The 24,112-nt window shown below is 41.7% G+C and overlaps 2 protein-coding genes across 5 annotated transcripts in view; one reads left to right on the top strand and one right to left on the bottom strand.

Moving 5' to 3' along the window:
• Window positions 1-23,655, bottom strand: part of LOC144610425 (putative aminopeptidase W07G4.4) — a 32,263-nt gene extending 8,608 nt beyond the window's left edge. The window contains exons 1-13 of one of the 2 annotated variants that reach the window (XM_078429088.1): window positions 23,576-23,655; window positions 18,863-18,904; window positions 18,135-18,231; window positions 17,501-17,566; window positions 13,608-13,690; window positions 13,148-13,256; window positions 11,562-11,686; window positions 9,805-9,904; window positions 8,045-8,120; window positions 6,014-6,099; window positions 4,364-4,468; window positions 2,528-2,603; window positions 1,191-1,309 (exon numbers count right to left, since the gene is read on the bottom strand). In XM_078429088.1, the coding sequence (XP_078285214.1) occupies window positions 1,191-1,309; window positions 2,528-2,603; window positions 4,364-4,468; window positions 6,014-6,099; window positions 8,045-8,120; window positions 9,805-9,904; window positions 11,562-11,686; window positions 13,148-13,256; window positions 13,608-13,690; window positions 17,501-17,566; window positions 18,135-18,231; window positions 18,863-18,904; window positions 23,576-23,601 (1,110 nt within the window). In that variant the 5' untranslated portion in view covers window positions 23,602-23,655. Of the gene's footprint in view, window positions 1-1,190; window positions 1,310-2,527; window positions 2,604-4,363; window positions 4,469-6,013; window positions 6,100-8,044; window positions 8,121-9,804; window positions 9,905-11,561; window positions 11,687-13,147; window positions 13,257-13,607; window positions 13,691-17,500; window positions 17,567-18,134; window positions 18,232-18,862; window positions 18,905-23,537 lie in introns of both variants that reach the window. The other variant, XM_078429089.1, reaches the window with a different exon arrangement.
• Window positions 23,656-23,823: 168 nt separating this feature from the next.
• The window catches only part of fahd2a (fumarylacetoacetate hydrolase domain containing 2A), a 44,296-nt gene continuing 44,007 nt past the window's right edge, over window positions 23,824-24,112 (top strand). Inside the window, exon 1 of one of the 3 annotated variants that reach the window (XM_078428806.1) lies at window positions 23,824-23,889. The gene's annotated coding sequence lies outside the window, so the exon portion shown is untranslated. The remainder of the gene's footprint in view (window positions 23,890-24,112) is intronic. The other 2 variants (XM_078428804.1, XM_078428807.1) reach the window with 2 other exon arrangements.

The raw sequence follows: 24,112 nt of genomic DNA, 5'->3' as shown, positions 1-24,112 counted from the left end.
ATTCCTCCATCTACGCTGCATCTGCGCCCAGGATGAGGTGTTCCATACCAGGTCATCGGAAATGTCCTCATTCTTTAGGGAACGGAGGTTCCCCTCTTCCATTATAGATGAGGCTCTCACTAGGTTCTCCTCGATATCCCGCAGCTCCGCTCTTGCTCTCCCTTCCCCTGTTCGTAACAAGGACAGAGTCCCCCATGTTCTCACCTTCTACCCCACCAGCCGTCGCTTGCAGCTCATAATACTCCGACATTTTCGCCACCTCCAACAGAATCCCACTACTGGCCACATCTTCCCATCTCCACCCCTTTCTGCTTTCCGCAGACCGTTCCCTCCACAACTCCTGGTCAACTCGTCCCTTCTCACCCCCTCCCCAGGTGCAACCGCAGGAAATGCAACACCTGTCTCTTTATCTCCCCCCTCAACTCCAACCAAGGACCCAGACAGTCTTTTCAGATGATGCAGAGGTTCACTTGCATCTCCTCGAACCTCACCTACTGTATCCGCTGTCGACTCCTGCGAGACCAAGCACAGGCTCGGCGATCCTTTCGCTGAACACCTCCGCTCAGTCCGTCTAAACCTACCTGATCTCCCGGTTGCTCAGCACTTTAACTCCCCCTCCCATGCCCAATCTGCCTTTCTGTCCTGGGCCTCCTCCATTGTCAGAGTGAGACCCAATGCAAATTGGAGGAACAGCACCTCATATTTCACTTGGATAGCTTCCACCCCAGTGGTATGAACATTGACTTCTCTAACTTCAAATAGTCCTTGCTTTCCCTCTCTCTCTCCATCCCCATCTCCTTCCCCGCTCTCCCACCATTCTTACTGTCTTCAACTATTGTATCTCTGTACCGCTCACTCCCCTGAAATCAATCTGAAGATTCTTCAGACTGGGTCTCGACCCGAAAGGTCACCCATTCCTTCTCTCCAGAGATGCTGCCTGTCCCGCTGAGTTACTCATCCATCCTGTCAGTACTCCTCAACACCTTTAGTTTCAATCAATATACAAACTTTAACAGATGATATTCCCATTGTAAATAACCTTCATATTGCTTCATCTTACTCACTTCAGTATAAGCTTATTATCAGTAAACACTCCTGCATAGTGAAATAAAAATGGACACATTTATTGTGTTTGCCCTGCAGACAACTCTCTTAGCTAGATGTGGCCTGTAGGCAGGGACAGTACACACCTTTTCCTTCATGCAGCACAACACATCCACCATTGCCATGCGCCCCTCAGCATCTGTATTTCCAACCCGAATTCTTCTCTTTGCACGAGATGTGATAATCTCATCGGCCACATAGCAGTCTAGGCAGAAGAGAATACCACAAGTTCAGAGCACAAAATTACATTTCAACTTGTTTATATTAGGGACAAATTTAAGAATAGTCAAGTCAAGTTTATTTGTCACATACATATACAAGATGTGCAGTGAAATGAAAGTGGCAACGCCTGTGGATTGTGCTAAACTACAAAACAGAATAGGAAAAAAAAAAAATGAACACAAAAAATAAATTAATACAGTAAATTAAATTAGTCCCTGGTGATATGAGAGTTAACAGTCCTGATGGCCTGTGGGAAGAAACTCCGTCTCATCCTCTGTTTTCACAGCGTGACAGCGGAGGCGTTTGCCTGACCGTAGCAGCTGGAACAGTCCGTTGCTGGGGTGGTAGGAGTCCCCCATAATGTTGCTGGCTTTGGATCTGTACCTCCTGATGTATAGGTCCTGCAGGGGGGCGAGTGTAGTTCCCATAGTGCGTTCAGCCGAACGCAGAGCCATCCTGTCCTGGACAGGGCTGTTCCCAAACCAGATTGTGATGTTCCCGGGCAAGATGCTTTCTACAGCCCCAGAGTAGAAGCACTGAAGGATCCTCAGAGAGACTCTAAATTTCCTCAACTGTCTGCGGTAGCAAAGGCGCTGCCTTGCCTTACTCACCAGTGCGGCAATGTGTGTTGTCCATGTCAGATCCTCTGTGATGTGGACTCCCAGGTATTTAAAACTGCTCACCCTATCCACAGTAATCCCATTTAACTCCAGTGGCATGTACGTACTCGGATGTTGAGCCCTTCTAAAGTCTACAATCAGCTCCTTAGTTTTTGTGACATTCAAGAGGAGGCTGTTGTCCCGACACCAGAGTGCCAGATCAGCCACCTCCTCCCGCCCGGTAGGCCTTCTCATCGTTATTGGAGATCAGGCCCAACACCACAGTACCATCAGCAAACTTGCTGATGGAGTTGGAGCTGAACCTGGCCACACAGTCATGTGTGTACAGGGAATACAGTAGGGAGATAAGGACGCAACCCTGGGGGGATCCTGTGTTCAGAGTGAGGGGCCTTTGAAATTCCAAGAATCATCCAAATTTTTCAGGGTCTTTTGATGGCAACTAGACCATAGTTTTTATTTCATTATCTGATTCAACTGCTGATGATTTGGAATTTTATCTAAGAAATACCATCTGTGCAAAGTCATACTGAGCAGTAGCAGCAAGACTAGCACGTTTGTTCATTATTCCAGGATCACATTACCTGAACCAACGCTGTTCCTGACCATTGACATTGCACCGATTACCTTGATTCCTCTGGGTTTCAGAACAGAAAGTACCTGCAGTTGGAAACAATTCAGATCAGTAAAAGAGCAGATAAACCTTCAGAGACTAAGACGATCTCAATCTTCTTGTAACCTAAATGGCTATGTGATAGATTAAATTGCCGCAGCAATTAAATTCCTGTCCTTCACCCAACACCAACCTTACAGCAGCGCCCTTTCCCATCACCACTTCTCGCTGCCTTGGAAAGGCAGCCGTCATAATCAAGAACCACTTACATCCCAGACTTTCTCCCTTCTTCCCACTCCCATCAAGCAGAAGATAAAAGTTTGAAAGCACATGCCACCAGATTCCCAAACAGCTTCTTTCCCACTGTTATCGGACTACTGAACAGTCCGATATGCCAAGGTTGTGGCCGCCAATCTCCCAGCCCACCTCATTGCAGCCTTTAGTTTTGTAAAATCTGCCATTGTAACACTAACACTGTACTCAGCACCATGGTATTTTCCACTTTCCACTACCTGTTATGTTTGCGCGTGGCATGATTATACTTATGTATGGTATGATTTGAAAGCACGCAAAACAAAGCTTTTCACCGTCCACACATGACAATAAACCAATGCCAACACCATTCAAAAGAGTGAGGATGATTAGTAAGTTTGCTGATGACACAAACATTTGTGTCAGGAAAGCTGCACAGCTTTCCTGGTTGTTCAGCTGGTAAACTGAGCACAGAAATGGAATTTGATCTCAATGGGTTTGAGGTTTATGCATTTTGGGTCAAATAAAGATAGATTTACACGAGACGTAGCAGGGCCCTCAGAAGTATTGAGAATAAAAATAGGAGACTCCGGTACAAGATGCCCGAATGTGGCAGCATAGCGGTGAAGGGGGCATATAGTTGCTTACCTTCATTGGCTTGACCACAGGATGGAGAGCCAGGAAGTCTTGAACAACTTTAATAAATATTGGCTAGGCCACAGTTGGAATATAATGTACAGTTCTGGTTGACAGTATAGCACAGGAAAGGAAGCAGAGGAGATTCACCCAAATGCCACCCAAGAAGAGACTGGATTGTCTGGGCTTCTTTTCCTTGGAGCCGAGGAGGCTGTAGGTGGGTGGGAATGGACCTGATAGCGGAGTACAAATGATGAGTGGCGCAGATAAGGTGTATAAATAAAATACATTCCCCCCATGGCAGAGATGTCTAAGATAAGCAGGTGCAGCTTAACAGTGAAGAAGAGATTGAGGGATCTGGGGAAATAAATCTTTTCCACCCAGAGGGTGGTTGGAGTCTAGAAGGTTCTAACTTCCATGTTATCCCACTTTCTCAACCGCACCCTACACAATAGAGACAATTTACAGAGGCCAATTAACCTACAAACCTGCACATCTTTGGGATGCGAGAGGAACCCGGAACACCCAGAGGAAACCCACATGGTCGCATATATATAGGTATTTGGTTGGCAGGGACATTAAAGGATAATGAGGGCAGCCACATTACAAACATGTAACAATGAAATTATCCACAAGCCCAGTGTTACAAGACATGTCCGAACCATGCAACACGTGCTTTAAATATTGAATTAGATTTATCGACATTTTGACTTCAGCATTCCGCGGTTTCCTTTCAAGGATGGTTAGCGATCTTTAATACAGTAATCAGTATTATGTGACCGACAGTGTCATCTCTGTTGGAACCACACAGATTAGGTTCCCTCTAAAAGAGATACACCAGTGGGACAACATAGTTCAAGAATGGTTGAGGCAAGTTATAGGCTAACTTAAATAATGAATTGGAGATGATGACTTGTACCTGGAAGAACCCAGCAACTGCAGCAGCTCCACACTTGTCTCTGTGCATTCCTGCCATAACACCACCAGCTTTGATGTCGGCGCCACCAGTATCATATGTTACTCCCTAGAGGGAAAAATATTACAACTGTATAATTGATATCCACTGGTCAAACCAAATACAGCAAATTTTGTGAACCATTCCACAAAAATACACACTTTTCTTACAATAGATTTGCTCAAATCCTTAATAGTTCATAACATATTTTTTATTCTACACAGGACCCATCCACACAACACAATCTGTAAGTCTGTTTGAGTTATTGATTACTTAAACTTAACCAGTTTTAAATACAATTAATTAGTATATCTTTGCATTTTGCCTTAACGCAAACTTTTCAGATCGACTTCATCCACTCCTAATTTCCCCAGACTATTGAACACTACGAACTCCAACTAAACAACAAACTGCCTTGGTTGCACTTGGTTGCTGGCTTGGTTTAATTTTGCACTAAATTGATTTTCTTTTTGTTTGAACTTTTTTTTCTTAGTTTGTTTATTATATAACCTTTTAAATACTGTGTTTACAAACCTGTTGTGCTGCTGCAAGTAAGAATTTAATTGTTCTGTTTCAGTACATATGCCAATAAAACACTCAACTATTTTCTCTCTTGATTTGACTGAAGCACAATGGCTTGGTGGATAATTCTAACATATTAGGTGCAAATTCATCGACCTTGGTCTCTGCAGAACAAAATTAAGGTGGCATGCAGGAAGCATTCTACATTAACGGAGGCATATAATACAGCAGGGGGCGGGAGGTGGGGTCATGCGAGAATTGTACACACCATTTATGGACAAACTGGAGTATACTGTACAGTTCTAGTCACTACACTATTGGTGGGATGTGACAACACTAGAGGGCACAGAGGAGGTTTGAACAAGTTACCAGATCTGAAGTAATGGGAATCTGACTACACCCTGGTGATTTCTTTGAACAAAATACACTGGGTAAGTGGTGGGGGATTTAATCAATGTGTGTAATGAGAGGCCCTAAAAACGATATGCATGGATGGATCGTTTCCGTAGCAGAGAGGGCATAGGTTTGGCCAAGTTAATTGGTAGAAATAATTTGAGATGATTTTCCCATCACTACCCACCCAGATTCAAAGTGTTGTGGATCAGGGCTTGATAGGGTTATCAGAACCAAATTTCTTACCATACACCTACAGACACTTGAAGTGGCACAATCTACTTAATTCTAGCTCGAGAGCTAAACATTGTAAGCCTTGCCAGCCTGACAAACTGTCTCCACATGAGCTAAAACACAAAATTCTATAATTTATAATTAAGGGACTCTAATGTAAAACTAATTTCAATGGCAAATCAAAAAGCACAGGTGATGGAGATCAAATATAAAAATGCCAGACTCGGCAGGTCAGGCAACATCTATGGAAGGAGAAACAGTTAACTTTTCAGATGCTGCCTGATCAGTTTAGTGTTTCCAGAATTTTCTAACTTTTAATTTCAGTTCAGACCAATTAAATTAAAATCAAAGTCTATTGAACTTTGCAGAGGACAGGTATGCAAAATTAATTGCAATGATAAAAACATTACAAGCACGATTCAAAGCAACGATGACATAACCACAGGCCATTACACATTCTCATACCTTGCCAACAAGCAGGAGTGTTTTTTCTGTAGCACCTGCTCCAGTATATTCCAGCTCAATAACCCGTGCCTGATGACGTACAACATCTGCAGTGATTTTTATTGGGGGAAGAAAGCCACATTTTTTAAACATCACCCTTTAGTCTATTATATGGTTACAAATGATATAACTTAAATGCAAGAACACAATGGTAATTAGTTTTGAACGAATCATTATAAAATTCAGTTACTTAAGAACCAGAATTTCATTCAGATACTTCAGATTAGAAATTATTCACGAGTGAAAAAAAATTGCAGTGAGGCAGAATGAAATTGCAACATTGTCTGAATCAATCTTCCATAACATTGAGAATAGTCATAAACTGAAATTTTACGAATGCAAATTCAAAGCTGCAGAATATCCACAGTGAATAGTTATTATTTTAACAAGACAAAGCATCCAACATTTTCTTCTTTGTTTATAGAGTTGATATTAGAAATATATTAGGGCGGCACAATGGTGCAGCTGTTGCCTCAACGAGAGACCTGGATTGGATCCTGACCTTGTGCCCTTCTGTGTGGAGTTTGCACCTTACCCCCTTGACTGCATGGGTTTCACGAGGTGCTCTAGTTTCCTCCCGTATGCCAAGAAAGTGCGATTTGTAGGTCCTTATCCATTATAGGCTTATTAGAAAAGTTGGCATTAAAGTGACATTAAATCTTTCTGGTGGTCCATTGTACCACATCAAATACATTACCCTCATCATCCCTGCTGGGGTGGGAGCTGCTATACGTCCTCGTCGTCCACCCTGGGTAGTTCTACGGAACTGGCAACATTTGCAGCAAAGCGTCAACTACCGTACTCTGAAGCACCAATTGCCACTTTTGATTGTTGCAGTTGACATACGAAAGAAAGATCATCCCTGCTTCCTACCAAATTGATAAAACATGATTTTGGTCTTAAATGTGTGTTGCCTTGGTCTACTTCATTGCTTAGAACACTGCTGGAGTGCTGCATCTAGCTCTGTCAACCACAGTACAGGACAGTAGAGCTGGAAAGGGTTCAAAGGAGATTCACCAAGATTTTGCTTGGGATGGAGTGTTTCAATTATGAGACGACACAAGAAAGGATGGGTCTGCCTTCCCTGGATGAGAGGAGGTTTAAAAGGAACCACGACTGAGATATACAATTATGAAGGGTATTGTATAGTTGTAAAACCAGAAATGTTGATAGTTTCTTTCCCCTCAACAGAAGCTGCTCAACCTGCTGAGTTCCTCCAGCAGATTGTTTACTGTCATAGATAAAATCAGAGGATATAGATTTAGGGTTAGGGGTAAGAGTATTAGAAAGGATCTTATGGGGACCCTGTTAACCCAGAGACTGGCAGTACCTCTAATGCATGATCATAGAGTGGCGGAAGCAGAATTGCTGGCAGCAATTAAGTGTGGGGATGAGCATTTGAATCACCTAGACATAAAAGGACAAGTGCCAGAAGATGTGATTAATATGGATGAATTCCCAATGGTCAGCATGGAAGCCATGGGCCATAGACCATTTCCACAACATCTCTCTCCGTCTTCACTATCTTGAAAGTATTTTCTTCCTTCCTGAAGACAGATGAAAGTACTTTTTCCTTGGCATGCACACTCAACTGCACCTTTTGCCCTTAACCCAACTTGTCGACATACTTTCCTTTTTACTCTTTATATTCCTGTAGAACATTCATGGAATATCCTGCATGTTAACATATTTTCTTTCACTGCCTCATTTTAGTTTTCACTTCCCTACAGATTCTTTTGAAATAAGGAAATAACAACAGTACTAACTCCAATTTCCACATGTAAGATTACAGAATTGGGTGATTAGAATTTTTAAAAAATCTGAAAAATCACCACTCTGAAACGTCTAAAGGACTAAGTTTATATTCAGCCTTCAATGTAAGGAGGAGAAAAATGGGTAACATGGAACTAGTGCGAACAGGTGATCGATGGTCAGTGTGGACTCAGTGGGCCGAGGGGCCTATTTCCATCTGCATCTCCAGACTAATCTTACCTTTGGCACAGCGATTGACTGCTGCCAAGCATGGGTATTTCTCCTGTAGAGTTACTACATCACTAGTTACGGATACCTGGCAACAAAAGAGATCAACAATTCAGAGACAGGGACTGCAGATGCTGGAATCTAGGGCAAGAAACAAACTTCTGGAGTAACTCAGCAGATCAAGTAGTCTTGATACAGGATTTTAACCTGAACCGTCAACCATTCCCTTCTATCCACAGATGTTGCTTGACCCACCGAGTCCCTCCAGCAGATTCTTTGTAGATTAATAATTTAAATTGAGGGGAGTAGGGTAGGGAATCAAAACCAAGAGGACATCGGTTTAAAGCGAGGAGTCACGATTTAGTATAAACCCAAAGGAGCTGCCAGTGGAGATAGTTGAGGCAGCTACTATAACAGCATTTAAAGGACACTTGGACATGTATGTGGATAGGAAAGGGTTAGAGGGATATGGGCCAAAAGCGGGCAAATGGGACTAGCTTAGTCGCACTTTGGTCGGCATGGACGAGTTTGGCCGAAGGGCATGTTTCCGTGCTGTATGACGAGCTGGGTTTGATATTATAGAGAATAGGCAATAGGTGCAGGAGCAGGCCATTCGGCCCTTCGAGCCAGCACCACCATTCAATGTGATCCTGGCTGATCAGTCTCAAAAATACTGATAAAGTAAAAGCCCTAAGACACATCTTTTGTTTATACAAATAACTTTTCTATTATTCTGCAAACTAACGTCCACTAGGTCTATTTGATTTTACAGTATTAAAGTGCCAGAAGCAAATAGCAAAACAACATTTCAGAACAGAACAACACAAAAGGCAATATAATTAAAACCAATCATCAATTTTTATAAAAAGTTAGTCAACGAAAACAATTTTACCCATTTGGGTTGTTAACTGGTACCTGGGTGGGAAAGGTAGGAGTGATTAAGGGCCAAATTTGACTAATAGATGGGGCAAACCTGGTGGCCACGGTTGGTCCGAAGGACCTGTTTCCGTGCCATATGACTAACTCCATCAAAAGCTTCAACTTTCATCATTCAAATGGCTATCCATGCAATTGACAAAAAGGGGATCTGACAGAAGATGCGCAGATTTGTAGGTTAATTGGCCTCTGGATCGTCAGGGAGTGGATGAGAAAGTGGGATGACATAAAATTTAGTACGATATAGACTTCACCCATCCTTTGGGTGGAAAAGATTTTAGGGAAATTGAACCATTTGGACTGTTCTTTCATCTGGCATACAAAGGCATAAAGAGCTGAACTATTAGTATAAGAAAATAACTGCAGATGCTGGTACAAATCGAAGGTATTTATTCACAAAATGCTGGAGTAACTCAGCAGGTCAGGCAGCATCTCAGGAGAGAAGGAATGGGTGACGTTTCGGGTCGAGACCCTTCTTCAGACTGATGTCAGGGGGCCGGGACAAAGGATATAGGTGGATACAGGAAGATAGAGGGAGATCTGGGAAGGGGGAGGGGAAGAGAGGGACAGAGGAACTATCTAAAGTTGGAGAAGTCGATGTTCATACCGCTGGGCTGCAAGCTGCCCAGGCGAAATATGAGGTGCTGTTCCTCCAATTTCCGGTAGGCCTCATTATGGCACTGGAGGAGGCCCATGACAGAAAGGATGAATGAACTATTCCTGCCCTCTAAATGAATTTGGCATCAATTTCCAAAATGTATAATATGAAAGCAGAAAATAAAATTTTCATTAGTTTCAGAAAAAATACACAGTATTGTATTGAAGCAAATACTTACAGAGACAACAGAATCACAAAAAATATTCTGAACATAGTCAGCCACATTTGGTGCAGCCATTCGCTCTGGGTCAGATCCACCAATATCTCTGCATACGGTTCTGGAAAGAGATCACTTTAACTCAAGCAACAAATCTTTAGAGGCAGTCAACTCATTAAATGAACATTTAAAAGAAATCAAATGAATTCTCTGGACTTTCAGTTTCATAAGTGCACTGTTATTTTTACATGAAGTATTTTATTTTGACGTGGATTTCACTCCAGACAGAAGAAATAAAACAGGTTTAATTTTAAGTAGTTAATTCAGCCCAGTTCATCACAGGCACAGCCCTCCACAACATCAACAAAATCTTTGAGTCGCTGAATTAAGATGGCAGCATCTATCTTCAGAATCCCCACCATCCGGGCCATGCCTTCTTCTCACTGCTACTATCGACAGGCATGTGAGTGAGGTAAAAAAAAAAAAAAGAGGATAAGAGCCAAGCGCTTGTGCGAGGCGTACAGCGGGGACAAAAAATTGGAACATTTACACACAAAATTACCAGTTTCAAGTCTCTTTTAGTGCATTTCAAAGTAAAAACGGACATTACAAAATAATGTGAATATGTCACTGTATACTAATAACATTTTTATTATTTTAATTAATTTAGTTATATAATCTTGCACATAAATTTAATATTTACTCATTACAGTTCCACCACTGATTTTCTGGCACTCTTGGTTCCAGAGCTTTTGCTGGTTTATCCAGCCGGCCAAGGAAGTCGGCTATGGGGATAGATGTGCTGGCTCCAGCTGGGCTGGAGTTCCAGAGCCTCGGCCGCAGGTTGCAAATTCAACCCACAGATCAGCCGGGGAAGTCTCAATGAAGTTGAGATTGGCTGTCTTGCCCAGCCTAGGTGCCACATTTTCGGGGAGACTTCCAGGGCTCTTGTAATTTTGTCCGGATTTCAATGATTAGTGGCTATTTCTCACGGAATCCCTAGCGACCTCTAGCGGAACCCTAGTGTTTATTTTCTTTTCTCTTGTCTTTCTTTTTTTCGATATCCGCTTTCTCAGTTGGTAAATGTGATTTTGACAATGTGAAAAACGTGGAAATCATGCAAAAAGCACGGAAAATGGATTTTAAAGACGCGGAGATCCGCGGAAACTTCACATGCCAGTGTCGGGTAGGAGGTACAGCAACCTAAAGTACCTACTGGTCCAGAAAAAAAGATACTTTGCCACAACTTGCACATCCCTAATCCTACCTCAAGAATGGAACACAACAGTCCACCACTCACACAAACATACTTTCTTCATATTATTTTTTCGCATTAATGTCTTACTTTTTTTATTTGCAGTCTTTCTTTGTAATTTGTTTTGTGTTTGTCCTAGTCTGTGTGCCCGTGATGCTGCTGCAAATAGGTTTTCATTATACCTACTGTATACGTCTCTGTAGTTGAGCATGATAATAACTTAAATTTCACATAATTTGACACGGGATAATACTTCTGACTTGGAACATTTGAGACTCTGTTTCTAGATTTTAACAAAACAAATATATTGCATTGAAGCAAACACTTAGAGACAACAGAATTACGAAAAATATTCTGAACATAGCCATTCTTCGAATGAACCATGTAAAAACCTTCATGCAGTTATGCTACCTTAATCCAAAAAGCGAGGCCTCAATTTGCTAATTAGTTTATGTTTTGATGGCCATTCCATCGTTACATATTTTATGCAACCTTTTAATTGTCACCATGCGGTATTGCTTACCTGCCTTGTTCTAGTGCTGAGGCCAATTGTTCAAGTTTCTTTCCTTCCTCCTCACTTGAGGCCCACACACCTAGACAGTCTACTCTGGTGGCCTTTTTTTTGTGTGCTTCACGGATTTCCAATGGCTGCAACATATCAACATAGGAACAGGTTTAGTTAACTAGTCAGGAAAACTTTCGAGTATAATTTTAAATGGTCCATAATGTATAAGAGCAACCATTTCAAGACAGAAGTAAAAATGTTTTACTTCAGCACACTACAATGGAAAAACATTCCATGGAAACATCTCCCCTTCATTCTGCCTCCCAAAATATTAATTGCAGTTTGTCCATTCATCCTCATCAAAGCAATCCCAAGAAAATTGCAAATCAAAAATAAAATGAAGATGAACCAGGAATAAAAGATAACAAGGACTCAACTTGAAGCTTTAACCATTTCTTTTTCTGAAGATACGACCTGACCTATTGTGTATCGCCAACAGTTATGCTTTAATCCTCAGGTAATGAGCACTTGTGCAGAAATCACAGTGCTGTCCTGGTACATTAGAACATAAAGTACAGTATATGTACAGTCCCATCGGCCCACAATGTGCTGAATATCATGCAAGATCAATTAATTAATTTTAAATATCCTTCCATTCCTGCATATCCATGTGCACATCTAAAAACCAACACATCTGCTTGCACCACCACCCTTGGCAGCGTGTTCCAGGCACCCACAACCCTGTGTAAAAAACTTGCCCCACACATCTCCTTTCAATATTGCCCTTCTCACATTAAAATTATGTTCTTGAGTCTTTGCCATTTCCACCCTGTGAGAAAAGGGTGTGACCGTCAACCTTATCTATGCCTCTCAATTTTATACACTTCTACTAGGTTTCCCCTCAACCTGCAGCATTCTAGAGAATTTAGTTTGTTCAACCTCTTCTTGTAACGAATACCCCTTATCCAGGCAGCATTCTGGTAAACCTCCTGCACTCTCTCCAAAGCCTCCACATCATAGAGTCATAGAGTGATACAGTGTGGAAACAGGCCCTTCGGCCCAACTTGCCCACAATGTCCTAGCTACAACAGTCCCACTTGCCCGCACTTGGTCCATATCCCTCCAAACCTGTCCTATCCATTTACCTGTCTATTTCTTAAACGATGGAATATCCCAGCCTCAACTACCTCCTCCGTCAGCTTGTTCCATACACCCACCATCCTTTGTCTGAAAAAGGTATCCCTCTGATTCCTATTAAATCTTTTCCACTTCACCACTTCTCTGGTCCTCTATTCCCCTACTCTGGGCAAGAGACTCTGTGCATCTACCCGATCTATTCCTCTCATGATTTTGTACACCTCTAAGATCACCCCTCATCCTCCTGCGCTCCATGGAATAGAGACCCAGCCTACTCAACCTCTCCCTGTAGCTCACACCCTCTGGTCCTGGCAACATCCTGGCATAATTCCCGATTTATTATTTATTATAAAATTTACTGATGGGGAATCGTCAGTGAATAGGATTACTTTCTTGCCAGAACCATTGCAAAAACTAAGCTGCTGACAACATGGTTTCAAAATTATTTAACTAAATGCTCCACTTACGACATATAAAGCCTGCAGAGCTCCAAGCACAGACACCAAGGGAGCATCTTTGAATAATCCTTCTGGGGGACATGCCAAGAGGGGCTTTATCATACCAGCCTTCAGAGCACTGGGGAATATAAAGTTGAGAATGTAACAATGTCGCATGTGAAACACAAATCATTAACAGAAACTAACAATCTTTACATTTTTGTAGTTCAATATGACAGGAAGTAGATGCAAGACAAAACGCTTTCTGCAAAACGCCAAAGATTTTCACTTGAAAAGTCCAAAGTAAATAAAAATTGAGATAAATGTACTGTCATGAGAGAAAATAAACAAATGCTGATTTCACCATATTTATACACTTTGCAATCAATTTCACAAGGGATCATTGATTTCAGACTACTGGGACCCCAATTTATTCTAGGGAATGCAATATAGAACATGGAAGAAAGCTTCACGGCATCAGTTCCCATACCGCTTGATCCCACTGGCAGCTGCATCACTGAATCTCCGCACGTCATCGTAATCTCTATTGAGAGGTCCAGTTGGCGAAAAGATCTATAAAAGATAAGTTTGGATATTTAACAATTACCATGTTTGGGGGAGGGGTTCGTTGCCTAAATTTTAAATCAGAAATATTCCAATATAAAAATCATAATTCACTAAAAAGTAAGACTCACTATGTTAGTGAATCCTTTACTGCTGGCTACAATCCAGTAAATCTGTTCATCATACTCGACGAGCAAGGTGAACAGAACCCAGCATGGTACTCCAATTGAGTTTTAATTGGGGTTTGAGCACAACTTGAGTTTCAGCACAACTTTCCTATTTTTGTACTCTGTCACCAAAGTCTTTTAGATTCCTCCCACCTTCAACAATGTAAAAATATTCTCTGGGCTGTTTCTGAACTCTATAAAATTAAAACATCTAATTTATGTGCCTCATCTTTAACCTTTTCTACTAAAATGAAGCAATCCACAATTGTATTACATTTGTAAATTTGATTTATTCCTCAAATTACGAATCCACAAACATATGCCCATTATAGCCAAAAGCAAATAGTGTATCAGCTGGGGTGTTTATAACTATCCTTAAAAGATCAGAGAGCAATGCCTTAATCTAAGAAAAACTGGTCACCGCTAGTTTTAGCTTTAGAAACATAGAAAATAGGTGCAGGAGTAGGCCATTCGGCCCTTCGAGCCAGCACCGCCATTCAATATGATCATGGCTGATCATCCAGCTCAGTAACCTGTACCTGCCTTCTCTCCATACCCCCTGATCCCTTTAGCCACAAGGGCCACATCTAACTCCCTCTTAAATATAGCCAATGAACTGGCCTCAACTACCTTCTGTGGCAGAGAATTCCACAGACTCACCACTCTCTGTGTGAAGAAATGTTTTCTCATCTCGGTCCTAAAAGACTTCCCCCTTATCCTTAAGCTGTGACCCCTGGTTCTGGACTTCCCCAACATCAGGAACAATCTTCCCGCATCTAGCCTCTCCAACCCCTTAAGAATTTTATATGTTTCAATAAGATCCCCCCTCAGTCTTCTAAATTCCAGCGAGTATAAGCCTAGTCTATCCAGTCTTTCTTCATATGAAAGTCCTGCCATCCCAGGGATCAATCTGGTGAACCTTCTCTGTACTCCCTCTAAGGCTAGAATGTCTTTCCTCAGATTAGGAGGCCAAAACTGTACACAATACTCCAGGTGCGGTCTCACCAAGGCCCTGTACAACTGCAGCAGAACCTCCCTGCTCCTCTACTCAAATCCTCTTGCTATGAATGCCAACATACCATTCGCTAACATACCATACTTTGCCCCGCTTTCGATTCTGTATCCTTGCAGCCACTGTACTTTGAACCCTTGACCGTATTTTAACCTTTTAAATCTGTGATACTGTATCAAAAGCCATTTGAAGGATACAAATACACACAATTAACATCCACAATTTCTTATTGAACATAGAAACATACAGCACAAGAACAGGCCCTTCAGCCCACAAAGTCTGTGCCAAACATGATGCCAAGAAAAACTAACCAGAGATTCAGTGATACGGCTGCCACTGGCACCCACCATCCTCTCTGTAAAAGAATGGCCTTGCACATCATTAAACTTTGCTCCTCTGATCTTAAAGCTGTGCCCTCTGGGTTTTTTTAAACACCCTGGGAAAAGGGTTGCCTAGCTATGCCTCTCAATTATATATGCTTCTTTTCTATCAGGTCTCCACTGAATCTCCAGTATTCCAGAATTAAAAAAACAGATTTGTTCAAACTCTCCTTACAATTAATACCCTCTAATCCAGGCAGCCTTTTGGTGAACCACTTCTGCACCCTCAGCAAAGCCTCCAAATCCTTCCTGCAATGGGGCAAATAGAACTGCACGCAATACTGCAGATGCAGCCAAACCAAAATCTTGTAGAGCTGCTTCATGACTTCCCGACTCTGAGACGCAATGCACCAACCACATGCCTTCTCTACCACTATAGGTGTTGCCATTTTCTGGGAGTTATTGGCCTGGATCTCATGCACCCTCTGCACAATGTTTTGCCATCAACCATATTCCTTCCCCTTACTTTGGAACTCCCAATGTGCAGCACCTCACACTTGCTCGGATGAAGCAGTCTGCCATTTTTCCGTCCATTTCTGCAGTTGATCGATATCCCATTGTATATTTTGTCGGCATTCCTCACTGTCCACAACCCTAGCAATCTTGATCTTTGCAAACTTACTAACCAACCCATCTACATTTATGTCCTACATACATACATATATATATATATATACACACACACCGATCAGCCAAAACATAATGACCTGATGAGCCAAAACATTATGACCACCTGCCTAATATGCTGCTGGTCCTCCGTGTGCTTTTCCTCCCATAACCACCATTAAAATTTACTGTGACTTGTGCCACAGTGGACCTTCTGTCGATTCGGACCAGACAGGGCCTTCGTTGCCCTTGTGCATTGATGAGCCTTGGGCGCCCAACACCCTGTTTGTGGTTTGTCCCTCCTTGGACCATTGTTGGTAGGTACTCACCACTGCTGACCAGGAGCACCCCACAAGCCTTGCCGTTTCAGAGATGCTCTGACCCATTCATCTGGCCATAACAATTTGACCCTTGTCAAAGTTGCTCAGGTTTTTACTCCTGCCCATTTCTCCTGCATCTAACACATCAGCTTCAAGAACTGACTGTTCACTTGCTGCCTAATATATATCACAAATCCAAGCTCAGATCCCTCAGAACCCCACTGGTCACAGAACTCCAGCTTGAATAATGCCTTTCAGCTACAACCTGCCCGTTTCTATGAGTAAGCCAATTCTGAATCTATACGACCAATTCATTTATCAAACGTTGTGCCTTTACATCGAAAGCAACTTCATTGTAAATTTCCCCCCATCCAAGAGGCAATTAATTGCAAGGTGCAAATTGTGACAATGCAAATGATGGGATGTGCAGGCAGATGGGATTGGTTTGACATAGCATTATATTCGGCAGATATTGTGTGTCAAATTGGCTTATGTCTATGGTTTTGCATACAGTTCTCCAAGGAGGATCTACTATCATCCAATACAATTGCTCCACTCTTTTAAATCTCTTTTCTATCTGTAAATCTAGCCCCATTTTTAGTGATCGTATCTGGAACTGATGCACTACAGTGCCGAGCTTTCCCTTTGCTCTACCTTTTGCACTTGTGTTTGGCTTGATTGGATTTATGTATAGTATTATTGACAGATTCTTGATTAGTAAGGGTGTCAGGCGTTTTGGGGAGAAGGCAGGAGAATGGGTTTGAGAGGGAAAGATAGATCAGTTATGATTGAATGGCAGAGTAGACCTAATGGGCCAAATGGCCTAATTCTGCTCCCAGACCTTCAGATGTAATTTGAAAGTAGGTGAAACAAAGGCTCTCTCTCTACCTCTGTAAACAATGCAATAATAAGCCCAAACCAATGTAAAAAAAAATTAACCTACCGATGAAAACTTCATCTATCATGTTATCAGATAGTAAATGTTTCACAATGCTATTTTAAAATATATTTTTAGGTGCTCCACAAGAAGAAAAAGCTTGTATTTTGCAAACCAAAAGATGAAAAGGAATACAAACAAGCCTTGTGTAGGAATCTCTACAGGAACTGATCCACATTTGAGAGATGAGGACATAGAGATATGTCCAGAGTTTGTGCTTTCTTCAGGAATGGAACTTAACTTTCTTTTGCTGAAAAATACTACACATAAACTTCAGTCAATGTTATGGCCAGACAGATTTATTTTAAAATGAAATGCAAGCAAAGCACAAAATCGTCAGCTGGGACATATGAATATCTGCAACTGTTGTTGATAGCTGTAATCTTAACTTACTCACCAGTCGAGCTCCTGGAAGATCAGGAGCATGCACCAACACCACATCCTGTTCCACTGACGCATCGATCTGGAAAGCAGAATTTAGTCACATTAAACTCATAAACCCATTATTTTTAAAAAAGTTAACAGAAGCAGTTGAACATTTCTGGGAACATTTGTCCCATGAAGAGAAGTAGTTGTTGAACTACTCATTAAGCAAACAAAATTCATCTTGAGAGAAAAAAAACAAAGTACTTGAGTAACTCAGTGGCAGCATCCCTGGGAAATGGATAGTAATATTTTGGGTCAGGACTGGAATCCATGTCCTCCAGAGATGCTGCCTGACCCACTGAACTAATGAAGTTTGGTCTTAGTTTGTGAGCTTCAATATTAAAAGCAATGAATACATCTAGTGTTCAGTACAAATGAAAATTTATTTTAGTTTTTCTTCTAGAGTTCCCATTCTATCATAAGAACTGCATAAGCAAATCTTTTCATCACATGAAGTAGATGGTCTGTAAAGTTCATTAAATGGTATAAAACTAAATATTTATAAAATGAATTAAAACATATTCAGCAATTAGAGACAGTAACACTCCTCCAGCACATTGCCTTGTTATAAATGCACAATTAAGGCAGAAATTAAGCAAACTTACAGATTTGTAATGGTCAAGTAGAACCTTCAAATTTTGAAAATCACCAGAAAGCTTGTCAATGGTATTTGTAACTAAAACGACGCCATCAAACGCCAGCCTGTCCACAGAAAAAATGTCTATTGTTATCTCCATTCAGCATAAATAATGACAAATTTAACGAGCTTGTTCATCTTTTAGTAAGCTGGACTTGGAGTTAAGAAGCAGGGCAAATATCAGGCAAGCACTTGTCAGTATTTCAAAAAAAAATCCACAATTTAGAAATGAAAGCCTGACCACTTTAAAGTGCAAGCACAAAGTGCACCAAATAATTTCTTCATAATAATCACGCAACATCTAAAAATTAGACTTTAAAAATATATAAAATATATTTAAACCACAATTACAGCCAACAGATATAAACCTGTGCACAATACCTTTCTCAATACTTAATAGCATACACCAGCATCTCATTTTAGTATTGTCTCTCCTCTTGGGGAACATTCATAACCAGCATTCAACACCTAAAATCTTGCCACATTTAAAGATAACCTAATCCCATTTATATTCAACCAGTTGATTCGTGAAGCTCAAGCAACTAAACATTTATATTTCAATTGAGAGAAAGCGCCAGAGAATGTAGCAATTAAATCATTAAAATAATTGATAATTTAGCATTAAAAAAGCTGTGAACAATTTGAATAATTCTTAAGTACAATTAAGACAAAGATCATTAGCCATATTATACTCACAGGTTGGTTTGCAATTGAGTTGTGACGATAATTTCTGGAACCCTGCAAGATAAATTAGTACATATTTGAAAATAAATACTTATTTCAAAGATTATACCTGTCCAAAGCTAACCAAAATTTTCAAGTCTTCAAGTTTCAATTTCCCCACTTCAGGTAAATGAGTTCAATGATGTTCTTTTAGGAAGGAGCTGTGGAGAAATTTCTTTAGTCAGAGGGTGGTGAATATGTGGAATTCTTTGCCACATAAGGCTGTGGAGGCCGTCAGTGGATATTTTTACAGCAGAGATAGGTAGATTCTTGGTTGGTACAGGTGTTAGAAGTTATGGGGAGAAGGCAGGAGAATGGGGTTAAGAGGGAGAGATAGATCAGTCATGGTTGAATGGCGGAGTAGACTTGATGGGCCAAACAGCTTAATTCTACTCCTATCGCTTATGACATGTCTATTTTGAGCAACACAGTGGCGTAGCAGCAGAGCGACTGCCTTATAGCACCAGAGACCCGGGTTCGATCCTGACTATGGGTGCTTGTCTGTACGGAGTTTGTATGTTCTCTCCGTGACCTGCATAGGTTTTCTCCAAGGTCTTTGGCTTCCTCCCACACTCCAAAGACGCACAGGTTTGTAGGTTAATTGGCTTGGTATAAATGTAAAATTGTCCCTAGTGTGTGTAGGGTAGTTAGTGTGCGGGGATCACTGGTTGGTACAGACTCGGTGGGCCAAAGGGCCTGTGTTTGCACCATATTTCTTAATTAAACTAAACTATAACATAACGAAGCATAGAATAGCATAAAGCAGCAAAACTAATGCTTTTACTTCATTTAACATAATGAAAGTGTCAACGTGTTCATTCAAATTCAAGATATTACTAAATTAGATTTGTTCACTCTCAACTAGTCTGTCTCCACAACAGCATTTTGAGGCATAGCGTGCCAAAGTAACCATAAGTGTACCTACACAGCATGTACTACAAATCAGCTGACACAAGGAAGCAGCAGCAGAAGCCACATTGCACCACCATACAACAAAGTCATGACCAAGCTTTTACCACAGCACCACTTTTCTAAATAATCCCCATACCCTTTCTGTCCAAAAATCAACAGAAGTCAAGTGTTGAATATACCATGCCTCTGCCTCCATTGCACTCCTGAGTAGACAATACCAAGGTTCATTACCCTCCGTGTTAAGTGGTTTCTTCTTCTGTCCTGAATAACTAACTCCTTTGAAGCTGAATTTTGGCCTAGCCCAAACTAACATTTGGCTCTGCACTGTCAACATGTAATTTTGTACATGTCAACGTGTTTGTTTGAAATTCAATAGAATTGCACCTGATCAACTTCAATCAGATTCCTACTGTAATCTTGTGCCCAAAACAAATTGATCACCACCCTGAATATACTCCATAACTTCTGCCATCCACATCCTAGCAGTTTCTTATTTCCCAAGAATTCCCAACAACTCACTGAATATAAAATGTCCCTATCAATTCTAACTGGATGGCTCCTTATCCAAAACCAGTTCTAAATTCTCCAGCCTGAGGAACAATCCTTTAGGATTGATTTTGTCACGACCATTGGGAAGCTTGAACTTTTTAAAAAATTCAAAACTCCACCAAATATTTATAGGTCCAATGTAGTCAAGATAGGATTCTTATCCTTCAATCACTTTAAGGGCAACATAACATCTCCCTTTTTAAACTCCAGCATAATTTTGTTTCACACACACATTTCTGTCAAACATTTTATCCTGTCTCTCATTATTTGAACAAAAAGTTTGTTATTTGCTTCCTAGAAATAAGTGACCAAATAGATCTTAAACCAAACAATTTCATGGTAACTTTTATTGATGCCATATTTAGATTTGATATTTATCTGCCACAATTTTCCTCACAGGCTATAATTTTGTGACCATGGCATTCATTTCACTGCTTGCTTTTCCATTTAAGTTTATCAGTTACAAAAACAATTTGAACGAATAAAAGTAAACTACAGACACAAGATATAAAATAACAACTAGACCAAGTGGACCAGTTGGGCCCAAACCTCTCCTACATTGGTACAGCACCCTTTCCTCCCCCACTCCCCTCCCCTCTCCATTTTAACAACTAATTGGTCACTAATTTCTATGAAGTAAATGGCGAACATTTTATTCAAATAAGAGACTGAATAAAGAAAGGAAAGCTTAAGTGTATGTGAAACAAAGTTAATCTACAATTGAAAAAGCAAGTAGTATGACAAGGTACATACAGATCTTTTTACAGTGCAGTCATTTAAAACCCAAATCCTGCCTCCAAATGTCTGAAAATATATGCACAGGCAATATAAACTTACAAGCTGGCAAAGGGGTACAATAAAATTAAGTCTGTGACAAGACTGGAGATTTAATTGTACCACTCCTACTTAGGTCTACTATCAACCTTGGACCCAACCTAATAATTGAAGGTAATGGCATGCTAATCTCTGGTGTCAGCAAAACACATAACCTTAGATCATAGCTTCCCATCATTTGTAAATTGGCAATTAATTGGTACAATCATCTGACACATCACATTTTGTGTTGTAGTAAACCGTGACAATTAATCAATTAGGGGTTGTTGCTCAAGACAGAAGAAAGCCAGACTTACAAGTGGGCAGGAGCTATTGCTAATTTCTATCACACCCCTTCATAATTTTGCATAGATCACTATTGATCTATTTTCACATCAGCAAGCATAATTCCAGCGTATCTCAAATGTTAGGAAATGTTAGTGATCAGCATATTTTCAAAGAATAGCGCATGCCAAGGTCCAATGACACTTCAATGTTGTTATCAACACTCAGGATAGAAACTCCCAAAGTCCAAGAAGCACAAGATTTATAACAGTGATAGTTTGGTACAAGTAAACACTCCTTCAGGGTATGGCACGAGGGGAGTTTGTGCAAACTCCACACACAGCGATCAAACCCTGATCACTGGAGGTGCAAAGCAACTGCTGTGTGACACAGATCATTTGGGACAATAGATTTGGATTGGTTTGTCCAATCAGTCGTAGATGGTAAGATTGAATTGTATTGATTTGCAAGAGATATGAATTTGTAGGATTCTGGAAAAAGGGGGAAGGAACAATAGGACTAATCTAATAGCAGGCATTGCTGAAATAATCGCTTCTGTATATTACAACAATTTTATGTTTTTACGGGGGTCATAAACTTATTAATCACAACTGCTTCGCCTTGTATATTCTTATATTATTCTTGCCTTATATTATTCTCTTCATAACTATAAACTTCGCTGCTTTGTAAGATGTGAAATTTTGATTTTCACATCCAAAATCATCAGTAATAATGCAATAGAATCACATAATAATGCAATTTCATTTTGCCAGTTATATACCATTATCAAATGACAAAATTGGTGTTACAAAGCAAGTTTGCATTTTTCTTGCAAGTAAAATCCACAAGTAGAACACTCGTTTAGTAAAGTACCGCCGTCAACTATGAACAGAGTTTCAATTCCACAAGCTTAAGATCTCAATTCTCCGAGTTAGGATCATTGACAGGTTCATTTTGTTACCCTCACACTCACACCCACACCCAGGTATTGGGAGAATATGGGCCAGGCACAGGCAAGTGGGATTAGTTCAGTGAGGCAATTTGGTTAGCATGACTGAGTTGAACTGAAGGACCTGGTTCTGTGTTAATAACTTTAGTTTATTTTAGAGATACAGCATGGAAACAGACCGGACAGCCCGCACCGACCATCAATCACCCATGCGCACCAGTTCTATGTTATCTCACTTTCTCATCCACTTCTACTCAGGAGGACCAATTTACAGAGGACAGTTAACGTACAAAGCCACACATCTTTGGGAAGAGGGTGGAAATCCGTACAGTTACAGGAAACCCACATGGTCACAGGGAGAATGTGCAAACTTCACACAGACAACAGTTGAGCTCTATGACTATGGTAGATGGAGCCATAAAATAGAAAAAACTGGATTGAAAATTTTTTAAAAAGTGAAACCTGTAGATTGCTCAGCATCTGCAGAGATAAACAAAATTTAGATCAATCTTTCAACAGAAAGGGTGTACGTGGGGGGGCAAAGGCTGCGGGGGGCGGGTGCAGCCAAGCCCGGCTGAAGTCAGTCAGTGAGCCTCCCCTCTGGAACATTCTCTCTCCCCTCATGTTACTTACTGCACGTAGGCCAGCTTCACCACATAATTATAAACTTGAATACATCGATGGCCATCGGCCAGACAAGCCGGTACCTCACACCCAGAGAGTTGTGAATCTGTGGAATTCTCTGCCACAGAAGGCAGTGGAGGCCAATTCACTGGATGAATTTAAAAGAGTTATCACAGGTGTCACAAAATGTTGGAGTGACTCAGCGGGTCAGGCAGCATCTCTGGAGAGAAGGAATGGGTGACGTTTCGGGTCGAGACCCTTCTGCAGACTGGTGTGAAAGAGAGTTAGATAGAGTTCTCGGGACTAGCGGAACCAAGGAATATGGGGAGAAGACAGGCACGGGTTACTGATTGTGGATGATCAGCCATGATCACAATGAATGCGACTGGCCCCTCACACTCACCCCGGCGCCAGCGGCCGGCGGCAGGCACCTCACAGCCATGAGCCGGCCCCTCACACTCACCCCGGCGGCGGCCACCCCAGCGGCAGGCACCTCACCCGGCCCCTCACACTCACCCCAGCGCCATGGGTAGGCACCTCACCCGGCCACTCACCTCAGCCCCGCCATCGCCCCGCGCATCTCTGCCAGCGGACGCCGCCGCTCCGCGTCCTGATTGGCCAACCATCCCCCTCGCCTGCCCCCCTCTGATTGGTCCGCCTCTCCGTGAGCCCCGCACGTGCCGAGTTCCGATTGGCTGCAACCCGACCTCCCACGGGATTGGCTGCAGGCCCGCAGCTCCGCCACTCTGATTGGCCGCCTTGGAAGGTGGGCGGGCGTGCCAGGCGCCCTGTGATTGGCCGACGTCCTCCCCCACCCACCCCCGTGAGCGTCGGTGCGCTCGGTGCTGCGGGCAACAGGCTGACTGAGGTAAAATATGTTTAAACTTGCAGTTGTCGGGGGTCCAACTGTCTGACAGTATTTACTGACACGGTTTAACTTGCTGCCAAAGGTAAAGCGGACTGAAGAAAATATAAAGCGGTTCACTTTGTGATAACGTTAACAGTCGAAGCACCAGGGCCTTTGACATGTCCACCTACGCGACCTTCAACACGTCCAGGCCCACAGACGGCCAAGCTCCCGCTGGTCCAAA

The sequence above is a fragment of the Rhinoraja longicauda genome, chromosome 36 (assembly GCF_053455715.1).
Source record: "Rhinoraja longicauda isolate Sanriku21f chromosome 36, sRhiLon1.1, whole genome shotgun sequence".
Taxonomy (NCBI): domain Eukaryota; kingdom Metazoa; phylum Chordata; class Chondrichthyes; order Rajiformes; family Arhynchobatidae; genus Rhinoraja; species Rhinoraja longicauda.
This window is presented reverse-complemented; position numbering and strand designations above follow the sequence as displayed.